At 39.8% G+C, this 13415-nt stretch overlaps 1 protein-coding gene across 4 annotated transcripts in view; it reads left to right on the top strand.

Moving 5' to 3' along the window:
- The window catches only part of CDK19 (cyclin dependent kinase 19), a 144899-nt gene extending 135974 nt beyond the window's left edge, over nt 1–8925 (top strand). For all 4 annotated transcript variants that reach the window (XM_086743466.1, XM_086743464.1, XM_086743465.1 and 1 more), the window contains 2 exons: nt 471–737; nt 4437–8925. In XM_086743466.1, the coding sequence (XP_086599592.1) occupies nt 471–737; nt 4437–4568 (399 nt within the window). In that variant the 3' untranslated portion in view covers nt 4569–8925. The remainder of the gene's footprint in view (nt 1–470; nt 738–4436) is intronic.
- The last annotated feature ends 4490 nt before the right edge of the window (nt 8926–13415 follow it).

The following is a 13415-nucleotide window of genomic DNA, read 5'->3' as shown; positions in this document are numbered from 1 at the left end:
TGTGAAAGTTTGAGAAGTGGTTTTGATTCTGAGTGAACAAGGCTGTTGAAGCACTTAGAATAATTTGCTGTGGTTCACCACGTCTGCCACTGAGCACTAGTGAAACTTTGGGGGTTTTGATTCAGTTCATTAGGCAATTACTGCTTTATAAAAGGTTCCTTCCTTCTCCTCTCTGAGCACTTGGCTAGCTGTAGGAGGCAGTAGACTGTCCTGGCTTGCTTTCTTAAAAACTTTCTTAAAAAAAGCCACTGTGACCTCAAATGGGATGGATGCCCTCACAGACTGTGCAAGAGCAAACCAAGGACGCGTTTCTCCCAACACGCAGCCTTGCTGTGTTTTTCCTATCAAGCAGGCAGACCTGCCTCCTTCTCCAGGGGCGCGGCGGCACTGTGGTTAAGGACTCCAAAAAAACCTCACAAACCAGTTCAGAGCAAGTGACTGTTGTGTCGTCGTGTCACTTCTTCCCCTAGAATCAACAGCAGCAGAATCAACATCAGCAGCAAACAGCACCTCAGCAGCAGCCGCAGGCAGCACCACAGCAGCCGCAGCCGCAGCAGCAGAACAGCACCCAGACCAACGGGACGGCCGGGGCCGCTGGCGCGGGAGGAGGGGGCGCAGGCGCGGGACTCCAGCACAGCCAGGACTCCAGCCTCAACCAGGTGCCTCCGAACAAGAAACCACGCATAGGGCCTTCAGGCGCTAACTCAGGCGGGCCTGTCATGCCTTCAGATTATCAGGTACCTCTTGAATTTTTGCTGCTTCTGATACTGTAGGACCAAAATGGTGTTTTTCCCCTTCCCCACTGCAAGAACAGATAATGTTTTAATGAATTTATCATGTAACCTGAGCAGGCGTGCTGTGATATATTAGATAAAAAATGTGGGTTTAAAGATTTCAAGTAAAAAGGTTTTGTTCTGTGGTTAGTAATTTTCAATAGGATATCACTACAAGTTGTATCTGCTGCACCCTGTAGTGTTGAGTACTAGGCCACTCCGGGAAAGCATGGAAATCTATGCTTAACTTTATGGATGAGAGTAATCTTACTGAAGCTAGTGGTACTATTTCATGCGTGTAAGTGCTGTGTTAGATCAAGTTCAGGATACTCAGCTCTTGGCAATATTAAATTCCGCATGAGAAGCAGATCTGAGAAGATCCTGAGAAGCACAAGCGAAGTTAGAACCAAGCTCTCTCATTTGATTCCTGCTTCGTTTTACCTCGTATCATCACATGTATGGAGCAGTTCTGTAGTTTATTCTAGCATCTTGCTAAGTCTACTTCTAATGTTAAAGAAAAAATGCATGTTAGCACAGGAATGATGTTTTGATTCATCAGTATGATTCATGCTGAAGTAGGGCACAAAGACACACATTGTTTCCAATGTGAGCAAAGTTGAATAGATTTCATGTTTTCCAGTACAGCATTCATAAGTAAAAGCAGTATCACTGAATTATTTTTTGATTTGCATACTCGTCTTTGCTTACTAGAATTGTATTTTCCACCGAAAAAAAAATGACTGACACTAAATAGGGAAAGCATTGAACTTATCAGAATCTTCAACACTTGTGAGTTTATGCTTGCTGGGACAGTAATGAGTTGAAAGCAGAATAAGAAAAAGATAGATGTTAAAAGTAGATTTAAAAAAGATGTTAGGGATTCTGTCTGCTGCTAGCCTTCAAGAGGATCCCCACCTTGGAGAATGGTCTTTTCAGGCTGCTTTAAACTTAAAATAAGTAGCTTTTAAAAAACCCAGCTCTGGAGTTGCCTTGTCTTAGCCTTCCAGACCTGCTCCACAGACAATTGATTTCTCAGTGCTAGACATTTTTCTTCCATTTCTGTTTTACTCTTAATTACAAATTATCATGAAGACATTGAGGGCAATTTAAGGGTAAAGACAACTAGGTTTCTTTTTTGAAAAGTTCCAGACAGGCTTGAGGTCTGGACAGATCACTACAGCTGTCTGACTACTCAGTATTTATGGCTGGCCTGTTTTGGTCTGTGTTTTGAGGACTGGTGTGCTGCATTTGATGATATCCATTATAGAATCCTTATACAGCTCTGAATTGTTGGCAAACCTCCCCCTTACAAGTTGCTAGCAGTCTAAATATCATTTTTTTCAGATAGTTGGATTTTTATTTTTTTTTTTTACCCCTTTTGACTCTCTTCTTCTGAACTTTAACAGCACAGGCATCAAAGTGATGATCTGCATGTTTCCTTTATGTCACTACCTAAATTGTATAGTCTTGATTATCCATTTTTACACTTGTGTTTGGCTATCTGCCCTTAAATTCTATCTGACTGTCTTCTGTTCCAGAAAGGAATGTCTGCAATTTGTCCAAGTCTGACTTCGTTAAAAACAAATTCTCTTCTGTGGAACAAAAATAAGCATGGGCAAGTTAATGCATTCTTTCAGTCTTATGGCATTAATTTTACTCCATTGGATTTTATTCAGAAGTAGGAAGAAGGTTCCCTTTGCTTTGAGTTTCATTTAGTTTGTGATCTAAAGCCTTCATTGAAATGTTTTTTTTTGTAGTTCACCAGCCTCAATATATGTTGCTTCCACAAATGACAGTGTGTATTCCATGTTTTACTGATCATTCCTTATGTGACCTTGAGTGTTTTGCTTAGCATGGTGAGCTGATGCTTTTCATCCAGAATGAGTTTCTATAAAGTCATAGCATTTATCATAAGTCTTTTTCTTCTGTGTTTGAAGGTGCAAAAGCTTTCAGAATTTTGAGACAAATTCCATATTTTGGACACTCTGATAACAATCTAACCGTGCAGGCCAAGCATAATCTGGTTATTAACCGCATGCATGCTGCTGGGAGACATCTCTTCCACAGCCAACATGCTGAGCTGTTATCTCCCAAACTGACCCTTACAAACAAGTGAAGTGACTCGGTACAACTATTAGCTATATTGATATTATATTGAGATACAGAGGTCTGCAAGATTGGACTATTTTCTGTCTCTTTAGTCTCACTGTGCTTCACCTTGAAAGCAACATTCATATTTCTACATTGGATAGAACACAGAAAAAGTAATGTGATATTTTTAGGGTTTAGTATGTTTTACAATTTATGTAAAATTAAAGGTATAAAGCTATGTAGAAAAACAAAGGGCAGAAGTGTTTTACACTCCCTGAACTTTAGGTTCCTGCTTTTCATCATCCAGCCAAGAAGTTGGCAGGAGGCTTTCACAGCTCTCCTGGTTCAGATCCAGTGGTTAGATGAGACCACTGACTGGGATGTTGCCTTCACTGAGCAGAGTCAGAGTGGAGCATGTGGTAGTCTTACAGACCCACTGTCTCCATAGGATTTCCATTCAGAACTTAAACTTCTCCAGAGGCTTTCTGTAACTCATAATCCTGATATTTAATCAGAATGTAGGTTCTTAACACTTTTCCTCATGACTGCTGTTGGCCACAGTCTTGCTGATGACCCTTGGACATAGCCAGGTGGAACCATCAACTAGACAGTGAACAGAACTCTATTGAATGGCTGCCTGGCCCTGCACGTAGCTTGGCTGGAAACAAACTGTTTGCTGACTGCAAATAGTTCTGGGCTTTTTTGTAGACTCTCCTTTTGTGTGGATTGAGGTGGGGTTTACTTTGCTAGAGAGCCTCCTATCCACTGAGCAGTGCTTTTCATGCAAAGTGATTTTGCAGCTTGCGTGATTTTGCAGCTTGTTGTTAATTCTGGACAGGGAATTAATATGGCAATAAAAGGGCAAATTCAGCAGGCTGGTTGCAAATGATCCATGAATTTGACTTGCCGAGATGGGGGTCCACTGAGCGAACATCCCAAACAGCAGAGGGGGAAAAGAAATTCAGGAAAATCAAGGTTAGGTTATTGCACTTACACATGCCCATCTTTAAGGAGTTGTCCTTACTTCCAGTAGATAAGGCAGCAGGTTGAAAGACTCACCTAAAATTGTATTGTTTTATCCTACTGAACATTTTAAAATTTAGATAAATTGAGTAACTCTTAGGTCATGGTTGACTTTTTCTCAGGAACGGAATAAGCTGTTTGTAACATTTAGTATTTCCTATCTCAAAATGGGTGTTTGTGGCTGTAGCAGTTTGGTTTTGCATTAATAGCACTTACAGTAATGATAGACATAAGTTTAAGAAACAGCTGAATTTTGAAATAGAGTCTGCTCTCTGTGTCTTGTGTATTTTTCCTTCAAAAAAATGAGTGTGTACGTGCTGTACTTCTAGGTGTCTGTCAGTGACCTTGCGTATTTTGTGTGCTTTGCTAAGGCTGATTGCAGATCAGACTGATTACTTGTTTTATGGTACCTTAAACAGTAACACTGTTTAGTCAGCTTCTCCGACAGCCACATTTTAATGAGCTTCAGAGCGGTTAAGAGTTTTCCTGAGCTGCATAGTCCTAACAGGTTGGTTTTCATTCCCCTGATCCCACTCTCTTTTCCTGCAGCACTCCAGCTCACGCCTGAGTTACCAAAGCAACATTCAGGGATCTTCTCAGTCCCAGACTACAATGGGCTATTCCACGTCATCTCAGCAGAGCTCCCAGTATCACCAATCTCATCAGTCTCACAGGTACTGAGAGAGCCAACGGACTGCACTCAGAAAGGAATGGACTAAAAGCCAGAAGACTCCAGCAATATGAAGTTCATAATGATGAGAAGAACCAAAAATACAAACTCTGATGCAGAATTAAAATTCACCATGACAAAAGGAAAACTTCAATCACTGAAGACTTTTTTTCTTTTTTCCCCTCCCCTGTCCCTTTATTGCCATAAAGGAGATTCTCGTGAAGTTTTCCTTCCTCCTTGCCCTTGCATGTGCTCCATTGTGGTTACTCTAATGAACCCTTCTGATCTGAACCCAGCACTTAACTTCTTTAACCTTTGGAATTTTGAAGGATTCCTGGTGCACCTTCCTTATGCTGTAGTGATTGCCATAAATCTGTCTTTTCAATCTCTTTGATGGGATTTTAAAGTTTTAAAATCTTGAACTCCCAGGCTTTCAAGCTTGTATATAGTTAGTTTTATACTAGGCAAACCAGTTTAGCTATACAGGTATATTGCACCTTTTTAAAGCACTATGTTATTTTCACAGGATATTACTGTTTTGCTTATGGATGTCAAGAACAGCAAAATTTTACTGTTCCAGAGTATTTTACTATTCTGTTTTTATTAGTCTAGTTTTCAGGCGAGGTCTTAAAAAAGAAAAAAAAAAATTAAAAAATAAAATTTAAAAAAGGAAAAAAGAAAGAACCCACCCAAGTCTCTGCAGCAACAAATATGCTTCATGCTACTGGACTGAACGCCAGACAGAAGATTGCTGATATTTCTTAACTCATTCACATTGAATTCTTGAAATCACAGTGATCATGCTCTGACTAGTTTTATTAAGCATTATTTTAAATGAAACCAGGACAGTCACGTAAAAAGAAGATGCATTCAGGATCTGTTGGAACAGAAGAATGGAATGTCTTCCCAGGCTGGACACCAAAATAGTCAGGAAAATGTATTTACTGCCCTCAAGTCTCAGTAGGAATGTGGATGACAGGCTTGTTTTTCTGTTAAGCAGCTGATTAATGTATGTGAAAGTTCTATAAATTTAGCTTTTTTTTTTTCACATTCCTGAGTCAGTTTTCTAAATATAAAGGTGACAAATACTAAGACTTGCAAAAACAAATGCATTTAAATCATTTTAAGTTAGAATTAGTAATTAAGAGAAATTATTGTGCAGTTTGAAAAGCATGTTGAAAAATGTTGCTTTTTCATGTTTATAATGCATATTCTGTGTCCCTCACATTGCTGTGATTAACCCAGATTAGTTACACCAGATGCGCTTGATTGCACTGAAATGTTTCTTTTTCCCTAGAGCAAACATGTTTTGATTGTGCCTAAGAACTGTAAGTGGATGGGTAGCGGGCAGAAAATCCCCAGTAAATAAGGAGGAGTTCAGAAGCATAATCAGAGTATCATTGTCCAGCTTCTGCAACCACAGTTATTCGGAGAGACACAACATGTAATTTGGGACAGCTTCATTTTTCCTTCAGCCTTCAGAAATAAGGCTGGCTCTTGTTGCAGAAAACCTGGAAAAATGCATTTATAAAGCTACTGGCAATGTAACCTCAGCGAGCTTCTACAACTGGTGTCCACAGAAGAGGTGAAGGGAGAAGAGTTTTATGTAACCGGTTAATGTTACAGGCTTTTGTACTGCAGTGTGTTCTCTTCTGTCCTGTGTCCATACGAAAAAAAAAATGTGTATACCCATACACATTCACACTGAAGTTGTGATCAGACCTAGCAGGATGAGTAAACTATTTGCTCTGAGGAGAATGCTTTTCACCACAGATAGACACATAGATGTTTCTACTGGATTTGATCTCCCTATCACCTTTAGTGCCCCCTTCCTTCTCAAGCACGTGTTGTTTTCCTACCTTTTGGGAGCAGTTGGCTTGCTTTGGCCATATCTGCGATCATGTGGTTTTGACAACACCCAGCTTCTCTGGCAAAGCAACTAAAACCTGCTTTGGTCATCAAATGGGTCAGAAGGTAGAGAAAATAAAATTAAGCATTTTGAAGGAAAAAAAATATTTCTGGGGAAAAATAATCTCCCAAAGGATACTTTTGATGTGTAACCCTTGAAATGCTACGTATTATATGTACCCTAGTAGCCTGTTTGAGAGAACATATTTTAATTGTTCCTTTATTTTATTTCAGTGAGTCTAGGGTTACATTATTTCCACAACTGGAATGTCTCACCTCTTACTGATGTTAGGATGAGATACCTTCAAGCTAATGGATATTTGGACAATGCCATAAAATAACATTCCTTTTATATTTTTGTGACTCGAATTTCACATTCTTGGAAATTAACCTTTGGCAGAGTAATTTTTCTCCCCTCCTGTTCTTTTCACGCTTCTGTTCTCTTAAAATCCTTTTGTCTTTTTCATTATAGTTATCTAACTTTTCTTCCCTCTACTGTGACCTGCAGCTGATTATCAAAATCCATATAATGTCAGGAGGTGCCAGGGAGACATGTTACTGTACGGTTAATTAAGGTTGGCTCTTGTGCAAATAAGGAAAAATCATGGTGTAGATTAGTCTGTATGTAGAGCGTGAAACTTCACAGCACTGTAAGGTGCTTTCATGAGTGAGCTTCCAGCTTCTAGGGTGACTGCCGTGACGTCTCTCTAAGCTGAACTGGCATTTCTACCTTGGTTAGGTCTGATAGGTGACCACATGCCAATCCTCTCTAGCTTCTGTGCGCACATGCAAAGCCCAGCTAATTTCCTCTGTTGCCTTCAAACTCACAACTGAGAGGAGAGTGAATAAAAGCAAAAGTGTTTGCTTTGAAGTGTAGGCCGTGCACACTCTAATGAGGGTGGTGGAACACTGGCACAGGTTGCCCAAAGAGGTGGTGGATGCCCCATCCCTGGAAACATTCAAAGCCAGGTTGAATGGTGCTCTGAGCAACCTGATCTGGTTGGAGATGTCCCTGCTCCTTGCAAGGGGGCTGGACTAGATGACCTTTAGAGGTCCCTCCCAACCCAGACCATTCTATGATTCTAGTTCCTTCTTGGTGGTGAAATAATTTGCCTTTTTTTGGGAGCTTGATGTACATTGCCAGGGTGGGTGAAATTCATAGTGGAAGAAGCTTTGCATTCCAGGGGTTATCCTGTGAGGTAAAAATGCTCTGCTTTCAGAAGTGAATCGTGCAGTGTGTCATGGGAAGCCAGGACCACTTAATTTTTATGTTATTTTTTGCCTGTGCAGTTTCATTAGTACTCATAGCTCTGTCTCTGCCCATAACCTTTACACCCTCACCAAAATGTTTCACACCGGTACGGAGAGAGGCAGGCAACCCCAGCGGAGGTGTCTTCTCCATCCTGGTCGCCTGGTGGGAGAACCGACCGCTGAGTGCAGCTTTTCCCATCACAGCTCAGAGGAAAGAAACACACAGGGAATGAATGGGATGAGCAGCCTGGTCCGCATTGGTGAAGTTTATGTAGCACAAACTGCACAATGAAGGAAAAATATAGGGAAAGCTGCGAGTCCTGCACTGTATCTGTGACACTGTATCTGGGGAGGGGGAGGGAAGAGCATTCGTAGCGGGAGGGGTGGCGGGAAGCTAGAAGTGTTCAAATATGTATGATATTTTATATAAACATAATAAGCTTAGTTCCCCTGCATAATCTTCAGGAATGGTACTTTAACACCATTAAGCAAAGAATTGTTTTAGGATTAAATAAATGTATTGTACATAAGGCCATACGTAATCTTCTAAAAATGTCGCCAGACAGGAGCGATGTGTATTACTATATGAAAAAAAAGCCCATAATGCACTGTTATCTCCTAAATATTTAGTAGTAAATTAATACTATTTAATTTTTTTAAAAATTTGTCTTGTGTAGACACTAAAAAGTATTACACAAAATGTGGACAGAATATGTCCTTTTTAACAGCAATTTAAAGAACTTTTTATATATGTAAGGTATAACTTTTCAAATAGTTCTAGTTGTATTTTCCCATGTTTACTATTTGTGGAAGTGTGCCTGTCTCTATTCAGTTATTTTTTTTCTAATAACTTCATGCACGCATCTTTCATTTTTGTAGTTTTCATTAGAAATTATTGTGTACGCGCCTCATGCTGCCACAAAACTTTGCCGCTCTGGATCTGTGGTGGCCACATTTGGCACTGCCTGTGCCAATGGGCTAGCAAAACCACAAAGCAAAATACTTTTCTCATTCTAGAGTTGAGAGTTTACTGCTTTTAAGTTGTCCTGATGTGACTCTTGAAATGACTGTTAAAACTAAACTATGAGTTCCTCGCATTTATTTTATATTCTTGGTTGTAATGAAATTGAATTGACTTTGCTTCAGTGTGAATTTTTTTAATAAAATAATATACATTTGTAATAATAATAAAAAGTTCAAATCAAATAAGCATGCTGAAAAGTTTTTGTAAACATTGGCTTTGGGCTACCAAGAGGGAAAATATAGCCCACAAAATTGCAGTTGTAATTGTATTCAGGATGTTTATGATATCATACACCACACACAACAAAGCTTGCAAAACCTCAGAGTTGAAATTGTAGCTTTTAAAATGCCCACGAGGATATTCATGGTTGTGTGTCTATCAAAATAGAATGAAGCCTTATGGAAAACAGAATCAATGGAGTGGTTCTCTTAGGTTTTGTCCTCTGCTTAAAAGTATTCTGGCCTGCAGACCAATGCCTCTTGTTGAAATTCATTATTACTTGTGTGACAATCCTATAGACGTGTCTTCTGAACAAAAGCTGGTTTACTGCATTCTGTAGCTAAATGCCCTCTTTCTACTCCCTCCTGCTGAACCTTGGAGGATTTCAAGTATTTCAGGTGGCAACATGGAAAGCATGAGCTAGAGCATATTGGTGGGTTTTCAAAGTGGGGTTTTGTGTGATTTGCTCTGGGGTCTGTGTGTTTCTCTTCCATCTAACCGTTGTTTCACAGGTGGATAGTGAACGTCTTCCAACAGTCGCACCTGTCTTCTCCATAACAGTTGCATGGGTAAGAATGGTTGGAATTTACTTGCGCTACCAAGAAAGGAGCTTCGTTTTCTGATGTGCTTTTTGCACAGGGGTGAGAATAGAAGTAGCCTTTTGCCAAAAAGCTTTGCCTGCATCTCTAACACCTCGTGGATAAAGACCTGTTGCTTCAGCCTCAACACAACTGAGCATCCCCGGCTCTATACGCCTCATGGTTTCCTTTCTGCTTCTGCTGTACTGTTTGTTGGTAAGATTGTGCTTAGACAGCAGCTTTGACTTGAATGTCCTTCTGAAAACCTCTTATGTTGGCTCTGTCCCAATCTTTGTTCTTTTACAGCATCTCTCACTGTTTTTCCTACCTGGTCATACAATTTACAGTCTAATCCAGCCTCATCATACTGATCTGAATTATAGCATCATCTCTTTTTCTGTCGTTGACAGCTAGACAACTTACATATCATAGCCGTTCAGAAAGTTGCAGAGTAGGTTGTTTATTACTAGTCTCTTGCTTTGACTTGTTGCTTCCTGCTTTGCGTTACGGCCCTGGCTCTGCCACCTCAGTTGCGTTAAATGTAAAGCTGCTCTCTTCACTTGCACATCACTGCCAAAGCCTGCTGTTACCCTATCCCTCTTACTCAAATCAAGAAGTTATCTAAGTTATCTCCTGGTCTGATTGTCCCACCAGATCAGCCTCTACACCTCCCATTTTTTATTTCCAAATAAGCATTTTTATTCTCTGTTTCCAGTTGCCCATTGCTCCTGAAGACTTGTTGCATAAATTTCTGAAAAGTTCCCTCCTACGTGTCTTCTGCGTCCTTCATTACAATCCTTTGGCTTTGATGTCTACAGAAGTTTAATATTTTAAGCTAGTGGTGGGCTGTGAGTCGTACCTATTGTGGTAAGCAAAACTGTCTCAGTGTTTCATTGCACCCTCCAGTCTATCTGCATCCATCCCTCACCTCCCTGTACACCCATTGTAAGCTCGCTGAGACAGGAACGGTCGTTTTGTCCTGCTACAGTAGCTTCATGACTGGCGCTTGCAGGCACTCTGTAATGGAAGTAATTATCACTCTGATATCATGGGGTTTTACTACTGGGCAGTACACAGTAGTAGTGTGAGGAGTAATTTCCATGTGCTGTTTGAACACAAAAACATCATATTGGTGCCAGGTATCAATTTGATCTGACTAAACATGGAACTTCAGCAAGCATTGTTCCAATACCCAGCAAAGGTTACTGATGGTTTACCTGTAATGGTTTTTTAACAGGTAGATACTGCTTTTTTACGTTCCAGAGAAATTCATGCCCTTGTTTAAGATCACAGAAAAAAACCAGAAGCCTTGGTTTATTTTGGTGTTTCTGTAGTAATATAGAAAAACATTACTGTGTGATTACCACAATGATTTTTTTTCATTTGCAAGAAATATTTATTGGAACAATAATTGTTTGAGGTAGATTAAAACTAGCACGGGGGTTATGAAAGATGTGTGTACAGTCATAGCCGAGCTGCTGAAATGTCTGTGGGAGTAGCCCAGTTGTTAAGTAACAGATGTCCAAGATAATCCAGAGTAGGTGTTTAAAAAAATAATGATTATTGTTTTTTGAAGTCTGAAAGTAATGCCAACCTACCTAATAATTTTTATATAATGTGCTTGCCTTGGAATACTGCTATAGGATCAGTTTTTCCAGCTTTGTATACTGGCATACTGGTAAGTGTATTGCATGGACCGTAACAGGCCATTATGTGATTATTTTGTAGTGTGTTCTTCAAAATGTCTTGAAGAGGACAGAGGACTTGAGAATATGTAACTTTGACACGTACATTGCATATGTTGAACTCATGGCTGAACGAAATACATTCCTTTAGCTAAAATGTCTTCTGATGATGTTTAGTTAGAAGTTAGGTGAAACCTCCAGCTGGTGTTTGAAATCATTGCAGAAAGGATACCTGTGCCCCAGTCCGTTGTCAGAATGGAGTTTTGCTTTGCTTATGCTAGCAGTAAATGTTATAAATAAATTAGTAAAGGAGAATCTGCATTTTTTTTAATATTACTTTTTAAAATGAGGAACAAAAAAAAAAAATCAAATATTTGTTACTGAGTCTTGGATGTTTCATGGTAGCCAGCAATAATGCATTTTATGCAATCTCCATTCCACAAGACTAATCCTATGTCTTAAGTAATAAAAAACCCAGTACGTGAAGCACTGAAGAAAGGAATTCTACATACCTATCATCAGCAGATGAAGTTTTAATCATGGACCAGGTCCTGCCGAATGATGTATGGCTCAGACGTCCTTTCCGTGGCCAGTAGTCGAGCCTGCATTGCTAAGATTCTTCCAGAAATAGGAATTCATTGGGATGTTAGAAGAAAAAAAAGAATGAAAGTCTGCAGCCTTTTGATTTTGTTACAAAATTCTAATGCTATCAAGTTGAGGCATCTGAAGTTCTCCAGAACATGATGAACTTTAAATACATTTAAATGTGTATTTTTTAACATTTACGTTGTTAAAAATATTTTCTACCATTATCTGGGCAGCATGGCACAGCCCTGCTCTGTACAGATGACCTGTAACTCTGTATGCTTGACCTGGTCAGGGGCACGGTTGTCAATTCGGAGTCTTGTAGACAATTTACACAAGTGGACACTGAACTTTAACCTGTAAGCTTAGGTCCCACAGGTCTATGGAAAAGCAATCAGCTTTTAAAGAAAACATACTTCTTTGGCTGAAAAGTGAGCCAGAGCACTGCAAAATGAAAGACTTAAAGTTTTACTGCAAAAGGCTCCTGTAGTCCTCCCGTTTCACAGAGAGCACTATGACAGGATTGTAAATTGTCAGATTGTAGTATTATTGATACACTGTACTGTTCAAAAACATCTGTTGTTGGTCATGCCATTATCTAATATGGTGTAGAATGTGTAGTTTGTGAAATTACTATTTTCTGTTTTCAACCTATTTTAATTCTTGCAGTGGTGCAGAAGAAAAGAAGGACAGTTTCCAACAGTTTGGTTTTGGCAGTAAAACTCAGAACGTTAACTTGCTAACAAAGAGGAACCAAAGGAGATGGGGCTTCTCCCTTGCTGGTGTCCTCCTTTCGCTGCATCAGAAGAAATTCAAGCAAGCAGATCATATCATGGCATTGAGTAGTAACTGCAGTTCTTGGGAAACATTTGAGTTTGAAAGAGAAATGTTTATCTTGTAAGTATAGCATCACAACTGTAGAAGGTATACCTAGCAAAGTTGACAGGAGTGAGTCACCTTTACAAAATTCTCTGCACAGAGCAAGCAGACTGACTCAATTGTGTCAAGAAGTTCATAGATTTTGGTCTTACCCACCCATAAATGCATGAAAATCTGCATAGTTTATGGTTTCAAAATACTCCCCCTGGTAACAATGGAGCTTTTGTTTAAACGTTTAAAAGTTTCTTGTCTCTTGGAGTGTCCCACAGGCATAGAAATAAATCCCTACCCATTTGAGGAACAATGGGAACATCTACTAAGACGCCCTGGTGGGTATGTCCCAATGGGGATTATCAAGAGTTGCTTCTACGTCATGCTGCTGCTGGATGAAAGATGGAAGTCCCCTGTGACATTGAGACAGTCAGTTCTGGGAAGCAGGAATGAAGTAACTTCTGTTGTCAACCAGAGCACTATTAGAGCTGTTTAAGTGTATTTGAGTCATCTGAGATTGTGCCATGTATCATATTTGCACAGTGGCCATACGCTTTCATCTCCAGGAACTCAATCTCACACGATAACATTTACATATATTGTCTATGGAGAAACGCTCAACTGTGGCTTGTTAATGTAAATCTCATCAAATACTTGTCAGTGGATCGTGTGTGCTGGAGGACATAAGAAGTGACCTGCCAGCTAGATCAGAAGCAGGTGTGTTCTTTCCCAGCCAAC

The sequence above is a fragment of the Chlamydotis macqueenii genome, chromosome 3, assembly GCF_036417535.1.
Source record: "Chlamydotis macqueenii isolate bChlMac1 chromosome 3, bChlMac1.mat, whole genome shotgun sequence".
In the NCBI taxonomy this organism is placed as follows: Eukaryota; Metazoa; Chordata; class Aves; order Otidiformes; family Otididae; genus Chlamydotis; species Chlamydotis macqueenii.
The sequence above is the reverse complement of the archived record's forward strand: the minus strand, read 5'-3'. Positions and strand labels throughout refer to the sequence as shown.